General features: G+C 43.1%; 1 protein-coding gene across 1 annotated transcript; it reads right to left on the bottom strand.

The window, feature by feature from the left end:
* Nucleotides 1–315: 315 nt before the first annotated feature.
* On the bottom strand, nt 316–18,804 carry LOC136625804 (lysosomal amino acid transporter 1 homolog). Its single transcript, XM_066600313.1, has 7 exons — nt 18,519–18,804; nt 16,523–16,652; nt 14,907–14,994; nt 11,710–11,834; nt 8,155–8,250; nt 7,389–7,574; nt 316–5,744 (listed from the first exon to the last, which is right to left on the bottom strand). Exons 1-7 carry the CDS (start codon nt 18,713–18,715, stop codon nt 5,643–5,645), a joined length of 924 nt encoding a protein of 307 aa, XP_066456410.1. The 5' UTR covers nt 18,716–18,804; the 3' UTR covers nt 316–5,642.
* Between the last annotated feature and the right edge of the window lie 92 nt (nt 18,805–18,896).

The raw sequence follows: 18,896 nt of genomic DNA, 5'->3' as shown, positions 1-18,896 counted from the left end.
AGAGTTTAAGAAGAAAATATTAATCTACAGTCTACTCTAAACCTCCGGCTGCAAATATGAAAGACGTAGTAGCTGTAAAACGTACACATCAGCTGGACAGATTAAAAGCTACATCTACAGTGAATTGTAGATCAGAAATAGAGGTATGGTGCCTGAAACTCCTAAGTGGTAATCCTTTGCTTACTGATCAATAATAGAAACACAATAAAGCCTTAACATTTTAATGTTGACATTGGATGTTGGATTTTATTTTGTATATACACCACGATTTTTAAGTTACAGGTGGTTTTAACACCACAAGTGGAATAAGAGGAGAAAAATTGAAATTGCAGGTTTTGGGCGTCTTCCTAGTTTTCGCTTACAAACGCTTTTTACAAGATGTAAAAATGACCCAATGGACCCATGTGAAAGTGACCCAATTGTTTTTTTTATACTACTGCATCCCTTTTAACATGTATACCACTTATATGACTCCCATCACAAATACTTACTGGATAATGGTGGAGTGAGCAGGTTTCTAAATCCATGACTGATAGGTCCAGGCATACAATGCCATAGTGATTGCAGCTAGCATCCATGCCTGCATTCCAATAAAATTACTTGTACCTTACAGTTACATAAAATTACCCTCATACAATCATTCACAAACACTGATTATTCCGTCAAGTGACAAGACCAAATGACCAGTTTAGTGACCCAAAGACAAACCTTTAATATCCCACATGTAGTTTGCACAAACTGCTTTATTTTAGCATCACATTCATAGTTAAACAAATTCAATCCTTTTGTTTCCCCTGTCCATCCTTCATAAAGTAGTGAAATGTATTAATCTACATTGTAAGTTTCACAGCAATCTTACATATCATGAGCAGGACGGTTCTGTTAAGTGGCATATCTGTCACAAGTCAAACACTGAGATAGTAAACTTCAGTGTAACAATTTAAAGAATCCATTAAGGTAGAGAACTCTGTAAAAAGGTACCCTTAGAAAAAAGGCCATCACCAAAAATCTTACTGGAAAACGCAAATTTAGGTGAAAATCCCATGTACATGCGGCCACTGACAGGGTACCGACAAGAAATCACTAACTTGTTGAAGTCACTTGGTTTTTAGCAACACTAAAAACCAAGCAACTACGCGCCTGTGTAAACTGGAGCGGCTCAATGTATAAACAACTCCTGTTCTACTATGAATGGATGCAGGCAGGAGAGAACATTTCCCGGCCACTCCATTCACTTGAATGACTATTGCTCCTGTGTAATCCCATGTGCAATAGTTGGGCGCTTATGCGCCCAACAGTCATCCTGTGTAAAGGGACTTTAAGTTAGTGGGTTGAACACCTTTGACTTTCCAGTTGGTATTAAAAAACTTAAGTCTCAACCATGAAAACTGCAGTCCTGGCATGGTGAGAGTCAGACTGCTGATCAACACAATAATTGAAACCATGTAGACATGTTCTGAAGGTTTTTGATTCTACAGTACATGACAAAGTTCAGACTTTGCTCTTCGGTCCTCTTTTTAGGCTTGTTCTAAACTACACAATGCAGCTTATAAACAAGAAACTAAAAGGCAAGTTCACATATTTCAGAATTGTTGTGTAATTTCTGCAACAGTGTACAGTACAATGTAAGTGAATGAGGGTTTTAACAAACCCATTTACTCACAGCGGGAGAAAAAAAGCTGCAGAAAACAGACATGATGCGAATGTTCAGCTCCACAGCATGTTCAGTCATGGAAAATTGCAATGCCGATTAAGGGGAGATAGAAGACCCGAAAGCTTGCTGTAATATAATGTCTTTTTGTTAGCCATTAAAAGATATATCTACAGGATTACGTGGAACAATCACACTTTGCTCTACTGGCTAACACCGTACCAAACCCCCTTTTTCGTTTTAGAGATTTAGAGATCTGAGCAATCCTACTATAGAGGTTTGCCACAACTAAACAACCTAGCATACTCTTTTCATTGCATTTTGTCTATTTGTAGCTATTGCCATTAAAAAAAAAAAATTAAGAATACGTAGTTGAAAATTTCATGTTAAAAACATTTGTGGTACTGTAACCATATTTTTGTATAGAAATTGTTTCTGAACATCTAGAATACTTTAGGGGGAAAAAACTAAATAAAAAAACCTCAAGAACACTTTTTCCTGTTGAGGAAAGTCTGAACTTTGCCTTATTTACTGGAGATTCTGCACAAAGTGAATAAACTGCTTTGAATGAGGTAACAGACGTTATTACAAATATACTATTGCATTAAACAAAAGGACTCGAGGTCATACCTGAGATGTAAAGACATTACAAATAAAATATACATAATATATGGAGAACAAACAGTGCAGATATACAGAGTCCACCACCAGACTATACAATGCCATTTACTTCTATATTCTGCCTGCTGTAAAACTGCAATCTGTGGTCCGACGCAGGCAGAGGAATCTGTGGGGAATTTTGTTTCCTCACTGCTGTCCATTTTATTATTAGATCACTCACTAAGGCAGCACTTCCAAAACTAGAAGTACTACCCAACTGTCAAGTGGGCAGTCTCCTACGCCCCGTGAGACCACCCATGTGACTATTGACTAGTACTGGACTCTGAAAGTTTACGGGAGTCACTGCGGGTGAACGGGGAGTCTAGTAGAAGAAAAAACAGCAGAGGAATCAGCAAACACCCGGCAATAAAAGGTATGTAAGCAGATCCACTTGTTAGAGGATGGAACCAGTTCTCTAAGCTGTAGAAAGAAATGCAACGAAGTAGCATGGTTCTCCCCCATTGTCATAAGGCAAATAGACTGGAGGACATTATCTTTCACTATAAGAAGCTAATGATACCTATACTGCCTCCCTTATTGTCAATGAGCCAGTGGTGGCAAATGAAGGTCTAGTCTACAGTTACACAAACCTAAATAAGCACAGTTCAAACATTTATTTTGGTGCTTTCTTTCCCTCACCAAGGTCTCAACTAAAATTGTATTTTTCTATATTTCTAAAAAATTATAAGAGACCACCACAAACACCCAAACAAAAGGACATTGTGTACAGAAAACTTCATATCTTACAGGCTATGAACAAACTTCTGGCCACAAAAAAACTCAGTTATGGCTGCCCAAAAGCCTATGGCTCCATACTGATGTGTTTTTTGGCGAACCAGATGGAGCCCTTGGGTGGAAAGGTGCAAAGGCTTCTCAGCACAAGAGAGGAAACGTTTCCTATGGAACAAGAGAGCAGCTTTGTCCAATGTGAGGTGCATGAGGCCCAATGCCAAAGTTGCAGTTGCAATGGTAGCACAAGCAATACCCACTTATAGCTTGACAGGGCTTTAAGCAGCACTCCAGACCTGGACAAACAAAGATGGCTGCACAGCTTTTCCGAATACCTGATGTAAACTGTGCATTAGTAATCTAAAACCCTATATGCTGCTCTGACTAGCCAGCACTGCTCATGTAGACAGCACTGGTCAATCAAAGTAGGTATAGTGTCTTAAACGAATGACGCATACTAACACGGTATGCATCGGGCAGTCAGAGAAGCTGGTGCGGGCATCTTTGTTTGCCCACGCCCGGAGGATCGCTGCAAGTTGCAATCCAGCCAGTGAGTTAATGTGTGCCAAACAAATTAACCTTCAAAAGTATATAGGAAAAATAAGAGGATACATGAGGGACTTTGGCAATATTTTGGTCCAGAAGAATATTTTGGTCCCCCAAAACAAAAAACCCACGTGAGCATGGTGGCTTATTCACACGAGCATATATCAGCAGGTGTTTTCACAGCTGAGCGATATATGCTACCATCACACAGGTGTATTCCCGCAGCGTAAAAGCGCCCCAGCTGGGTGCTTTCACGCCGGGCAGGAAGGCTAGTCCTGCAACTATCTACCTGGCCTGACTATGGCCGCTACCATAGACACCTATGGGAGCCAATGACAGCGGGCGGAGAAGGGAGGGAGTGTAGCAGTGTGACTGCTAAACTCCCTCCCTCTTCTCGGCCCCTTGCAGCTGTGTGCATTGGAAGGGGGTGGGACGAGGAGCAGCTTAGCTCCACACTCTCCCATTGCAAACAGCCGGAGGGGAGGAGAGAGAGAGAGGAGGTGAGCCGGCGAGAGAAAGGGAAAAGGGAGACAGCTTAGCAGAGCTAAGCTGTCTTCCCCGCTCGGCGGCATAAATGCTGAGCCCATGCATCACGTAGTAGTGTATATTGACCGGCCGTGAAAACACCGTCCGATATATGCTCGTGTGAATAAGCCCTGAGGCTTTAATTTTTTGGGAGAAAGCATTAATTGAGAAATTACAATATCCAGATAAAAGAAAAAGAAGCTAACCTTATTCCCATTAAACTGGCCAGTAACAGTAATCGTAATATATTAAAGTTATTACAGCTTTTAGAAGACATTTAAATAATTTACAGAAAGATTTCATTTTTACATTTCACCTGGTTACAAGATACAAAAAACACAAGTTTTTAAAGTATGAATTCTTTCCACTGGAATCCACTGATTAAATGCAGTTATAAACGACATGTAAAACAAGACTACTTTGCTATAAAAGCCATGTGAATGGGGCAGTGTTGTAATACCAGACCCTGCCCAAGAGGCGTTATTTCTAGAAGTAGTCACCTTTTTCAAATCAAATACAACCCCTTAAATCCATCAAAACTTCAAATGGAAACTTAATTATTGTAAGCAAGCTGTGATGGGTTAAAACTGAATACTATGATCCACCCAGGCAAAAATTAAGTTACCATTAGTATTAAATGAGCCATTAGCATCAGGTGTGATTTACGGATGAATGGCATTTCGTTATTAGAAATATGAATAAAATGTATTTCCTGTCCAGAAGTTTTTTTTTCCACTTAAGGTTTCTCATGTCTATAAACAGACAAATAAGTTTCTGTAAGAAAGAAAACCTAAGGTATAGCTTAGTGCTCATTGTATTACATAGGCTACATCATATAATGCCACATGTAACTCTAGGTCTTAGAGATTCTGGTTATTAACTAGCAGGTGATTAACATTCATAGGGCCAAAATCAGCAATGTTCAGTCTACTAGACCAATGGTTCTCCACCTTTCTTCATCCAGGTTAAAGATTCACCTTTGGGGTAAGCCTTCATTTAAAATTGGTAACGAATTTCTTTCACCAAGCCCAGACCGTTTACTGACACCGACGACTCTGGCACACGTCACGAAGAATAGGCTGGGTCTTGCAAGGGGCTCCTAACCTAGAGCATAAACTAATGGGAATGGACACCAGTCACTTGCTGAAATATAGCCAGTCCAACAAATTTCTTACATACTGCTTGGACAGCAGATCTACAATGCCAACGACAAAACAAAAACGTCAGACTTTTTGGTGTTTAAATAATATTAAAAAAAAAAAAAGCCCTGGAAACTATACAAAAATAAATTAAAAGTAGCCTATACATAATGCAGCAATGATCATGGCAACAAGTAGTTTGGGTCCCTGTGTATAGTAAAGAAAATCTGTTATCTTGATGTAACAAAAAGGAAAGTGAGAGTTCAATCAAAAAACTTTGGTAACTCAAAAATGTAGAATTCTAAAAAGTTCACGAAAATAAGTTTTCAAGCAAATAAAAATGTAAACCAAATATATGTAGAAAAGCAAGAGGAAAAGACTGGTCTGATCCATTACGTCTCTTCTTCATCCACAAGCAATGGCTCCACCTCTAGCGCCAATAAGTTAGACTGTACAGTCTTGTGCTTCCGATACATAATGAACTGTGCAGTTATCTGTTTCCTAGAGTTATGGAATAACCTCAGCTCACATTTGGAAAGAAATATATCAAAAAAGTGACAAACATTTTCAATTGTGCCACTGCAGTCACAGTGCTTTTGGCATGGGGTTATTTAGATACTCTGTCTTCATTTCCTAAGATATGGGGAAAGGTTTTATGCTGTAATCAGCATGCAATCAAGTAGCAAACAGGACTGGATGCATGCATTACCACAACGGGTCCCATTTATCAATAAAGGCATAATTTGCACTGATTTTATACAAATCCGACAGGTGTAGCCTGCGCCATATTTATAAAAGACTTGTAAATGTGTCGAATAATTAAAAGCACTGGAAAACTAGTAAAGGTGCCAAAAATGTACAAAGCGCCTCAAAAATTGATGACGTTTACTAGAGGGATGCAGACAGGCCAGGAAAAAGACTCAGAGGAGATGCGCCACAATTTAAGCTAGATGCACTAAAAATAACGTAGATGGGCAAAATTTGGAATTTTTTTTAACCTAGTTTTCCTCGGAGTGCCTGCTGAGGTGATTTTTATACATAGTGGCTGAGTGTCCAGATGTACAGCCATGTAAAAGGATATTATCACACTAAATAAAATAAATAAATTCTTTAAACATTATTATAAGTAAGAGCAATGCAAGCACCAAAAATAACAAGAAATGTGCCAAAATTGCTTGGATGCATCTTAAACTGCGCCAAGCTGTTACCAATGCTTTTTACACCAAGTTGTACTTGGTCTAATCTGTGCTTAACTTTTTGCACCCGTTTCCTGACATTCGGCTTTATAAAAGATGTGAGAAACATCTGAGAGGCTACGCCCACATTCAAATTAGATGCAAGTATGTCCTAATTAGAGCATTCCCTTATTCCAGCACAAGTAAGGCTATGAATCTGGCTGAAAGGGCATCATAAATAAGCCCCAATGTGTTTTTTGAGCACCACAACTTCTAAGAGTAGTAGACACAATTTCAAAGTGCCTAACCTATACAAGCCGTGTGGAGGGTGGAAGGGGAGGAAACAACATCCAACCACAACGCACCATTGCAGACCCGCACTAAAAGGCTGTGCAATATACTACTGATGCGATTGACCTGTGATACATCTGAAGAGTACATTTTGATTGCTTTAATTATTTTGCTGGGCAAAAACGAGAAGTATAAATGGGCCACAAGAAATACATGCATGCCATACAGGATAATACAAGTGTGCCAGGGGGTCAGTAGAGATGCACATGGAGTCTAATGGGGCCACGGGCAAAAGGTGCTGTTATATTACGAAGGAATGCTTAACTATTCTACAGCAGAATCAGCATCAAATGGAGCTGTACAATTTTTCTGTCAAATTCATAGAGAATGCATAAAACTGGATGCATTTGGGAGGTCCTAAAGTACCCCATAGAAGTATATGAATTCCATATTACAGGGTTACAGCTCAAATGCAAAAGCCCCAAATTTGCAACAGTCCTTATATGCAAGAATGTTGCCACTAGTGAAAAAGTGGGACACTGTAAGAGACTGATCTGATTGACGACACTCGGCTATACGGTACCACCGGCGAGTCCAGTAGATAAAATGTAACAATTTATCAATACTACCTGCTATATCAATGTCCCTACCACGGGACTGTAAAAAGGATACAAAAAAGTCGAGCACAAGAACGCCAAAGCTTCCAATCAGCCAGGGCAAATGGTGTAGTATATAGCGGTTCTTATTGTGTTGAATTGCAGGCAATTTCAAAACGAGACTCAACCCGTATGTAAAGTTTCCGAGCATCGCTAATGCAAACAACAAATAGGATGTGCCCTCCGTAGACTTCCTCTGAAACTGTAAAAGAAGAAAGAGAGGGTTTGTATTACTACTCTTTATAAAGATTAGTAAATTCGCTAATGCATACTGGAGCATTTTTTAACAAAAATCACAGAATTTATCCTCACTCTTAAAATCTCCCCACCATCAGATCGCTGCCGTCTCACCAGTCCCTGCTGGTAAAGGGATCCAGCGATGACATTGCAGACAAAAAGGCGCTGTAACCAACGCAGTCAACCACTGTCTCCCTTCAGCCGATGAATAGCGGTGACGCTCACATGACCCAGGGTCGGATCGTCATCACTCCCTTCCAGGAGTTCAGCAGAGACTAGAGAGCCAACAGTGCAGGATGGAAGGAGGAGCATGAACTCGGATTTTCCTGCCGCAGGCTGAAGACGTTTATGAATAAGACTATGTCCCTGGATAACCCCTTTAAAGAAGCAGCAGCCTGACCGACCCTCCCGATGACAGAAGGATGGGGCACGTTGGATTTAAGAGGCGTTTGGCAAGGTTGGTAGAAATAGCCATTGGTTAAATAAGCATTGTGTTGACAGTGAGCTCATGTGTATTAAGGGAAACTAATCAGACACATACTTACATTTTTATGGAGTTGAGGGAAACGTGAGCCCAAATAAAAAACAGAAGAAACATAGCCACAAATGAACCCGGACATCTCAGTAATTCCAAGAGAATTCTATAAGAAAGGAATAAATGAATTTTAGATATTTCCTTCTTCCAAACAGGCCACATTCTCATAAGTAAGAAATTCATTCAAATGAATTACAATACTATTCCATAAGTATGTGGTACAGCAAGACTCAGCCACAATGTTCATACCACTAGCATCACATAAGGCTAGGGATTAGAGATGAGCGAGTATACTGGCTAAGACACATTACTCGAGCGAGTAGTACCTTAGCCGAGTATCTCCCCGCTCGTCTCTAAAGATTCGGCTGCCGGCGCGGGTGACAGGTGAGTTGCAGCGGGGAGTGGGAGACAGATCTCCCCTCCGTTCCTCCCCGCCGGCCCCCGAATGTTTAGAGACAAGCGGGGAGATACTCGGCTAAGGCACTACTCGCTCGAGTAATGTGCCTTAGAGAGTATACTCGCTCATCTCTACTAGGGATCCAAAGGTGGCCCTGCAAGTTCCATGAAAGTTGTGGAAATAACACAACCAAAATCTCTACATTTCTTGGTAGGAAAAAGGGAAGAAAAAAAAAAAAAAAAAAAGAGTGCCTTGCGTGCAAGACCATCTATACCAATATTATAAATGCAAAAGTAACTGTCTGTTCACAGCAAATTACTGAAGCGATTTTGATAAAGTTTGGCAGGGAGATAGCTTGCATCTTGAGGAAAGACAGACTGTTTTAGGGAGTGGGACAAGACAGATTAGGTGATGCGCTGACGCACCTCTGTCATGCAGCGAGGCGGAGGGAAGGGGGGCGCACATCATAAGCTAGGCCTCCCCAAACCTCAGACACATGAGGGCAGATGTCGTTGCTGCACGTATGCCATTATTAAGCTAGCAGGGACACCAGGCATTGCCCGGGATTAAAACGTGAATTTTAAAGAAAATCTGTGTTGCCCATAGCAACCAGTCACAGCGCAGCTTTTTTTTTACCTCAGCAGGATGACAAATTCCCTCTAAAAATAGCATCTGCGATGACAAGCAATAAGGCTCGAGGGCAAACACTTAGGCCTCATGTCCACGGGGGAAAAAAATAAATAAATATAAAATCAGGCCTGCTGCGGATTCTTCATGCAGAATCCAGCAGCAGGTCCCTCCTTTCCACGGACATGAGGCCTAAAAATAAGAATTACTTACCTGTCCGGATGCTGTGGATCTGCCCTCCATCGCAGCCGGATCTTCTTTCTTCGGCCCGGCAGATGTGCTTGGCACGCTGGCAGCATGCATGCACCGTGCACTTTTTTTTTTAAAAACTCCTGCTCTCCCGCGCCGGAGAGCAGAAATTCAGCTGCGGGTGTGCCGCGGATCGGGACGGCTACCTTAGGCTTCAACAGAAGCCCGCGGGAGACCCGCACTAAAAATGGAGCATGCCGCGGGCGTTTTCCTGCACACACAATCCGCGCCTCAAGGGGAAAATGACATCCGCAGGTATTTAATTACCTGCGTGTGTCCAATGCATCCCTATGGGGCGCGGATCACGCATCCGGGTGATCCGCTGCGGATCTGTCCCCATGGACATGAGGCCTAAAGGTAGCAGGTGCACATTTAGAGAAAAAAAAAAGTTTTTCTCATGGGCAATTGTATGTGGCGCGCTCACATATATATAGCCCACAAAACCTTTATATCCTAGAAAACTCGCAATGTACAAAACTGTGCTGGCATAGCATATTGCGGTTACATACTTTTCACCATTTCAACTTTTTATGTTTTCATATACAACACAGATTAAATTAAAAAAGAAATAATAAAATACAAGTTCCCCATGGATGAAGTCTCGGGTAACAAGCTAGTACTTTCTAAATGCGTGTAGAGAGTTGCAGAATTAATAATGCACTCACCAGCTGTAGTTGTGTCAAACACAACTTTGAATGAGCTTGATGTCAATACTGCCAGAAGACTGCTGTAATGAAAGCTGTTGTGTTAAGGAAAGCTCGGGTCAGAGAGTAATACCACTTTGATGATTAGCACTTGTCACAGCACTAGAGTCCATAGAGTCCAGTAAGTAGAAGTTACTCTGCTTATTTACATAGGAGTTGTCGTTTTGCTGCAAAACTCTGCATGCAGTTACATCTCAGCAGATATGTAAACGATTAGAGTTGTGGTGCACTTAGATGAACGGTTTTGCCACATGAGGCCCTAGAAGTGGTTCCAGCTTTGGTCTATAAAAAGGCTCTCACAGGCCACTTGTGTGTAATGACCTCTTTTTCCGGTTATGTGGAGCTTGTTGACCACAAGACGCCTCTACGACACAGTTTTCACTCTGGTTATCAGAGTGTGTGTGGGGAGGGTGGGCATTATTGGAATGCGAGAAGCTGGATGGTCGTATTGATGAATTGCCGCCACCTGCGCCATTCTGACCAAACTGTTCAGACCAGTGGATGCGTGAGGCCACGTACACAAGGCAGCTGGGCTCAGGATAAATCACCAGTAGAGAGGATTATCTGTTCCATTGGCTGCCATCCAGAGTGGCACCATCATTACAGGCTCCTATGTCTATCAGAACCATTTCCAGGTCCTTGGCTGAAGGACATTTGGTCTTATGGTGCCCACTACATGTACTGCCTTTCAACACCAACAGTTTTTAGTCGTGTCATAGATGATTAAACTGGACTGCTAAGTAGTGGAAGCGAGTTGTCTTCAGCGTTGAATCCAGTTTAAGTTTTGGAACCGATGGCCAGGTTAGTGTTTGGAAACCTAGGGGTGAGTAACAATCCTGCCTTTGCTGCTGGTGTGAAGGTCTGGGGCGCATCTCATATGACAGTCGGTCGTAGTAGTGGTACCATGGACAATGACAGCTCAGCAATACGTTCAGGACACCCTGCAGCCACATGTGTTCCTCTCATGGCAGGACTTCCAAGAGGCATTTTCGAGCAGGAAAATGCTTGGCCGCACACATAAGGGGGGGGGGGTCACAGGAATTTCTCCTCAACATTGTCACAGTTCCGTGGTTGCCCGGTTACCAGATTTATCACCAATAGAACATGTATGGGACCATCTGGGATGCAAACTTCGATAGCCCACGAGTTTGCACAATTTAGAGGCTCAGATACAAACAAATGTGGATCTCCGTGCCCACACATATCACATCTTGTATCCAAGCTAGAGGCGGTATAATTGGGTACTAGAGCCTCCATGCCAGCACGTATCACATCTTGTATCCAAGCTAGAGGCGGTACAGCAGGATACTAGATCCTGCATACCTCCTGTATCACATCTTGTATCCAAGCTAGAGGCTTAGTGTGACTGGGTACAACAGGGTACTACCTGTTAGTACCCAGGATACTTACCGGAGTCTAGTGCCCTGGTGTAGGCTGATTAAAGTGGTTCCCCTCTACTTGAATGCGATTTTTTTTTTGTTAAAACATGACTTGGCAACAACATACGATGCGCACGCTGACTGCAGCAGACATTTTTTTATTCTAGCAAAATCAGTTGTGAACTGCACTTTTGGGTTAAATAATTTACCTTTGTTAATTCCAGATCAGCAGTTCTTTCTAGATTCCTCAAAAGTAGCTGACTAGGGAGAATAATTGACAGGGTGATGAACAAAACCACCCAACCTATGCAAAATCCTTTAAGACTTCCATTTCCTACAATTAAAAAAAACAAACATTATGTATATCCCAAAGGTAAAATATATAAAAACAGTCACACTAAGATTGATCTACGATACTAGACACAAGAAATAAGAGGTAGGTCCCATTGTACAACAAACATTTCTAATAAAGTAAAGGAATATCACTGACAAATCTATCACATTTGATTAGAAATGAGCGAGCACACTCGGATAAGTCAGTTACTCGAGCAAGCCTCTCTCTTCTCGAGTAACTGCATTCTTGTCCGAGCAGGCTCAGGGGGGAGAGATCCTTCACTCTCTCCCCCACCGCCCTCCCGAGCACGCTCGGACAAGAATGCAGTTACTCGAGAAGAGCGAGGCTTGCTCGAGTAACTGACTTATCCGAATGTGCTCGCTCATCTCTACACTTGATCAGATCTCAGCAGCCGCGTAGCCAGCAGCCTGTTGGACCCCAAACACTGTTTTACCGAGGGTAGATCATATCCAACTAAATCGCATTGATTTCTTTAACTAGATCACAAAAATGTTGCATGAAGATGAAGCCGTGAATATCACATTGACTTCTATGGGTTTATTCACACAGCATAAGGCCTCGTTCACACGAGCGTTGTTTTGCACGTGTCAAAACACGCATGAATGAAGCTGCGTGCCTATTGCTGGCGACCCCATTAAAAGCAATAGGATTACCAGCACCCCCCCGCAGTGATTTTCGAAAAAGGGCTTTAAATATAAACCCTTCCATGAAAATCATTCCTAGATGTAGTAAAAAATAAAAATATATATATACACTCACCTCTCCACCGCTGTTGGTGCTCAGGCGGGTCTAGCCGCTTGGTTTCCAGCACTGTATTGAAGTCTTAAAATCCTTGCCTACTGAGAAGGCTGCGTGTGATTGGCTGAGCACTCAGCCAGTTACAGGCAGCGCTCAGCCATTCATTGAATTTAATGAATTGACCGAGCGCTGCGACCATCAGATACAGCCCTTTCAGCAGGCAGGGATTTTAAAAACCCACCTGCTGAAAGAGCTTCAGAGCAGTGCAGGGAGACAAGCAGCTAGACGCGCTTGAGCCACAGCAGAGAGGAGAGTATGTATATATGTATTATATATATATATATATATATATATATATATATATATATATATATATATATATATAAATTTTTTTTTTTTTTTTTTTTTAAACACATGCTAGGGATGATTTTTAGGGCAGGGTTTATATTTAAAGCCCTTCCCCGAAAATTACTGCAGGGGTTGTCGGCATCCCATTGCTTTCAAGGGAGCCACCAGTAGCAGCGGCGGCCCCATTGAAAGCAGTGGGAAAACATTGTGATCATCTGCCACAGGGGATTCTTTACTCCCCGCGGGGAGTCCCCTTCTCACTGAACAGTGACAGTGCTGTCACAGTGTTCAGTGATGAGCAGACTCCCCGCGGGAAATATTGATGTACAGCATGGAACTATATTTTGCAGGTACGTGCGTTTGCATGCCTGTAAAACACAGACATGTGAACACACCATAGAGAACCAATTGTTCTAATAGACACGCAGTTTTGTACGCGTGTGTGAATGAGGCCTAAGAAAGGGGGAAAAAAAAAAACCACACAGCATGTCCTATTTTGGTGCATATTAGGCAGGATTGCTTCTTCCCCGAAGTGATGTGAGGCAGTTTTGACATGAAAATGCCTCGCATATGTGGGGAAAAAAAACAAAACACATGGTGGGGAGCGCTATATGGGGAAGGGTTTCACAGCACCATATCGAACTCGCCCGTGTGAAGTTAGCCTAAGAGAAATAAAAGAGCAGATTACATAAGTCATCAGGCAATTGTAGGTCATCAGCTTTCTACGATGCTGGCTGAAAACTTTTCATCTTCTATCAAAGTTCGGCTGCTTTCCCTTCTGTGGTAGGATTACGTTTTCCTGCTCCGTTCAGGGAACAGGAAAGGGCAATCCCCTGGCCGAATAGATCCGTCTAAAGATGGAACCGCACAGCGCTGAACTGACTCATTCCCACATTCTGATTACAGTGCGGTGACGGAACCCTCTAACAGAAACAAAAAGAACCATTTACTGCGATTATAAATCGAACCACCTCTTTGTAACGGCTTTTCTTGGAGCACAGAATAGCTATCATGGCACAGCTAAGCAGAGTCTCACACTGTGTACAACAGCGCTGTAGGAACGCTCCCTAATAGCTAGAAGGCTGTCAATCAGGGCTGATGGCAGAACTAGTAGGTCCTCCTGAATAAACCAGGCTTCTCTCTTGCAGGAAGCTGTCAGTCTACGGCCATGACGAAATATCGCTAGCGATATTCCGCTGTGGGGAAAGAGCACTGACAGGTCTCCGCGATGAGCCTATCTGATAGATAGGCTCACCGCAGAGAATCACGGCATGCTGCAATTTTAATCCCGCGAGCAGAGAATCGCTATGATTCTCCACTCGTATGTCGGGCTGCGATTTCCATAGTTAGCCTATGGAAAGCTTTTCATGATCTGCGGGTGATTTATCACCACAGATTATGACTATCGCCTGTCAACAGGCAGCCGAAACCTAGAATTAAGATGTAAGTTCTTTAAAAAAAAAAAAAAAAAAAAAAAAAACACGGAACATTAGGCCTCTTTCATACGGGCTCCAAAATGCATATATGTGAAGCCCGTGGTTTCCAATGGGTTCTTTCACATGAGATGTTTTGTAGCCTGAAAGAACCCATTGGAAACCATGGGCTTCACATACATTAGCTTTGCAGCGATGATTTTGTAGGCCTTACCCTATAAGTGACAGACCGCTGATATTACCATGTTTGTCAGGACTTCATGCTGCCCCCAGCGAAGACAGCATATAGTACGACAGGTTCCTTTTTAAGTCAACCCTGCCTAGACAAGTTGTTTCATAGAATTTCATAAGGAAAAATATATAATTATATATATATATATATATATATATATATATATTCTCGGTGCAGAAATGAATGGTTTTCTTATGCTTTTCGTAGAGTTGCATACTACTAAACACAAGCAAGCTGTAATATTCTGAGATTCCCAAAACAATATGGACATACTGTACGTAACCAATAAGAATATTCTACCTTTAATCTTCTTGTTTTTCAATTTGTAGTAAGCAAACTGTGATATCATAATTATATCCATGTTGACATAAAAAATGGCAGTGACAGTCTGAAAGATACAGAAGAAGATCATTACCACCCGAATAAGACAAGCATCAGATAAGAAAGCTTTATGCAGCGGTCTATTATAGTAAACGGGTAAACGGAAATAAGTGAGAAAACGGGAAATAAGTGCTTGAACGGGCAGAGCTCCCTGATGTAGAAGGGGTTGTAAGAGCTATACATGAACTGTAAGTGACTGTAGTAAAACAAACAATGATATACTCAACTCTCCCTGCTCCGGCGGCGCTGCCTGGGACTCCTCTGATGCCATATACTGTTTACAAGCTACCCCAGGCTATTTACGGGACATCACAGGCACTGCAGCCAACAGAGCTCAGCGATAGATTGCCGTACACTGTTATTGGCTGCAGCGCCCGTAATGTCCCGTAAACAGAGCGAGCCTTTAAATAAACAGAGGTGTGGAGGACCCAACACCAGTACAGGATCTAGTGGGAGCGGGAGTATATCATTGTTATTTTAGTGCTTGGGAAATTAGTTAATCAATATCTCAGACAACCCCTTTAACTAGAAAGGTCAACTGAAGTTATTGCTAAGAGTCAAACAACTGACCTTAACAAAACAAAAACAAACACTTATCATTATAAACTAAAAAGAACTATTAAAAAGAAACTAGTCAGGTCCCTATTGGTGCCCGACCTGCAGGCAGCCCGCTACAGTGACAGACCCAGCGATTTCAGCTGTGTGTCACGTTTACTCATCTGTTCTACAGTTTTGTTAAACTTATTTATTAAAGTTTGACGTCGGGCAGAGAGGAGTCCAATGCAACTCGTTCACATAGGACTGCTCCCTCCATCTCCACAGTAACAGAGATCCGTCAGTTGGCGACAGAGGGAGCAGTGACTATATGGATGAGCCACATCCGACTCCTCGCTACCCAGGACCAAGTGCTCTCTAAAGAAGGTTTTACAAAACTGCACAAAGGATCAGAGCACTGAAATCACTGCCCGAGTCTCTATACACAACGTACCACTAGGGACCTGACAGATTCCCTTTGAAGAGTACCTGCACTTTCCCCTTCGGAGTACTTTTGCTCCGTCGGCCAGTTTCGGCTCCTTCTAGCAGCTGACGATGACCCCATGTAACACTACATAAGTGCCATATGGGACTGTCTTCAGCTGCCATAAGAAACCGAAAGTGTAAAGTGCAGGCACTCTAAGCATGTGTATAAAAGAAGAAGGGAATCAACAGCACAACCTTATACTATATTTAGTTGGATGGAAATATGCAAGTCACCAATCTGAATCTGATCCATAGATCCATATAGTCCTCATATGCAAAGAAGTAGTTGTGACAGCATACAGGGTGCAAGTAAAAGGTATTCTTTATTCCTCCCAAACAGATAAGCATCTGTATAGTATTATCACACATACATTTAGGGTCAAAACAGTCTTTAGAGAAAAGTCACTCCTGTTACTGACTCCAACGGCTGTGCCTTTTAATACTAAAACTGGTCTGGAGAAATTAAATGTGGGTTGGCTGGAGCGGGTAAGAGTTCAGCTAGCAGACAGATGTACCTGGATCGGTAGCTGTTTGGTCAAATAGCAGCCAATAAAGTTTGTGAAGTCCCCTCCCAGCCAACATAACAAGAATCCGAGAGAAAGTGCTTGATCGACTCTTCCGTTCTTGTGAGCAACATACAGCTGGCTGCGGGGAGAACAAACATGACATTAGGCACCAACTATTTACAAACACGACATTAGGCACCAACTATTTACAAACACCATTTAGAGCGAAAATTTGTTTGCCTCTTGTTAGTTATTCAGTTTATGCTTGCAGAAAGCTCAACGACAAATCGGCTCCTGTAAACAAGCAGCCATTCGTTTATAAGCAAATGCCTATTTTTTATAAATGGAGGGGGTGGGGAAGGAATGATTCCCGGACCGCTTAGTTGCCATTCACCGAGTGATGAGCATTCCTGTGTAAAATAAATTAATTAATTTAAAAAAAAAAATCCGCTGGGACGAGCCATTGGGCATCTGAGCTCAACAGATCTTTCCGTGTAAGAAGCATCCTTAAGGTGGATCTAATAAACCAAAGTGGAGAACGTCACAACTCAGATGGTGGTTTTAAAGTGTACCCGAGACTTTAAAAAAAAAAAAAAAGAATTACACAAAGCAGCCCAGGTCTCATTGGCGGCTCCATTGTTGCTGTTCGCACCCAGTTTGAGCTCTGTTCCCCATTTCCTCTTTTTTCTGCTGTTTACAATCTACAGGATGGAAACTTGCCCTAAGCAGCCATTCTGCCAGTACTCGCTTGGACTTCCTCTCCTACACTTCCCATACTGATGCATCAGATGCAAAGTGGCATCGGAATGCCCTTACTTCTGTTGCCTGTGGTAACGGGTAGCATTCTCACATCCCTGTTACTAGAGAAGCCAAATGCCTAATGACAGGCAGTGGATTGCAAAGGTGCTGGAAGGGAGTCCCCTAGTGGCAGGAACTTCAAACTTCATTTTCAGTGGCCAAGCAAAAAATAAAATCTTAATGCAAGTATATAACACTAATGATACATGCATAGGCCGTTAGATGAGCAGAAGTTGTATTAAAACGTTAGTAAGACCTCCATATTTGTTTCCCCGATTATATTCCCAACACAAAATCAGATGATGCATGAGCAAACGCCAGCCATCAGACAACCGGAAATCATACAATTACCACCTATCCTGGGGATAGGTAACGTTTTTGGTGGGATAAGGGGGTTGTCCAAGTAATTGTCTTTTTAACTAATGGGCGCCCATGCCCTAAAGTATGCCATACATGTACTTACTGTGACCTGTAACGTCCCACAAACCTGCAATATGGGCTTGTAATGTAGAAGCCCCAGAAGGTGGTGAGAATGACGCCCTGTTGCAGGGCTCCTATTGGCTGCAGAGGTCACATGGGTAGTGACAGTTATAGACGAAATAAGTAAAATATATATTACACACACTGATGATTTTATCAGAAATCCCCCTTTGAACTACCACTAATGCTTTTATCGGAAAGCCCCTTTAAGGCTGTGCTATACGCGCATAGTCTGGCCTCGTTTATACGGTGAAGCGCCCGGCCTGATGGCGGGTCTCCTGACCCCAACTCCAAGCATCGTAGATTCCTCGGACACTCTAGAGTTCCGTTCAGAATCCCCGCAATCAATCCAAGACTCTTGTCCGTCTTATGAGCAAATAAACGCAGCCAGAAACTGCTCGTGCGCCGGCGGCCACAGATCCCGCTCACATCTGCTGTAGGCTCCATTGCAGATTTTGCCCTTGTTACCTGGCACATCAGCACAGTATACGAGGTCTGCTGGCATGGAAGCCCAAAGCCAATCAAAGGCGCCCTTCATGGACCTGGCAGCAGGTTGTGCTCCTTGTTACAATGTAGCCACTATTGAGACTAAGCGGAGCGCCCGCTGACTACAATGTAGCATCACACACACAGGGCTCAGCAGCTGGTAGACCTCCGCCAATGACTGCATGCCATCCCTGCCAGCCCCTACCCTGCCCTGCAGGTCACCCCCGGGGCATGCACTTACGGTAACGCAGCGAAGAGGAAGCAGCCGATGGACAGCAGCCCTACGAGCACGCTCCAGTACTCCCACACGTCCCGCACACACTGCTCCAGCAGCGCCCAGATCCACGGGCTGCCGTCCGGGCACAGCAGCTGTCTGGCCTCCGCCCGTGACATATTCATCCCGGCCAGGGGGGAGGACCAGGGCCCGCTGTCCGCCATTCTGCCGCCCCGAGGGCTTCCGGCTCAGGGGCCCCGTGGCGCCCGGCGTCTACGCCCTCTGGGATCCTTAGCTGCACCGGCCGCACCGATAATCCCCCGCGTCTGATTGGTGGAGGAGAAGTCCCCCGCTGTTGATTGGTGGAGAAGTCTCCGGCCGCTGATTGGTGTAGGAGAAGTCCCC

Source organism: Eleutherodactylus coqui, chromosome 1 (genome assembly GCF_035609145.1).
Source record: "Eleutherodactylus coqui strain aEleCoq1 chromosome 1, aEleCoq1.hap1, whole genome shotgun sequence".
Taxonomy (NCBI): domain Eukaryota; kingdom Metazoa; phylum Chordata; class Amphibia; order Anura; family Eleutherodactylidae; genus Eleutherodactylus; species Eleutherodactylus coqui.
The sequence above is the reverse complement of the archived record's forward strand: the minus strand, read 5'-3'. Positions and strand labels throughout refer to the sequence as shown.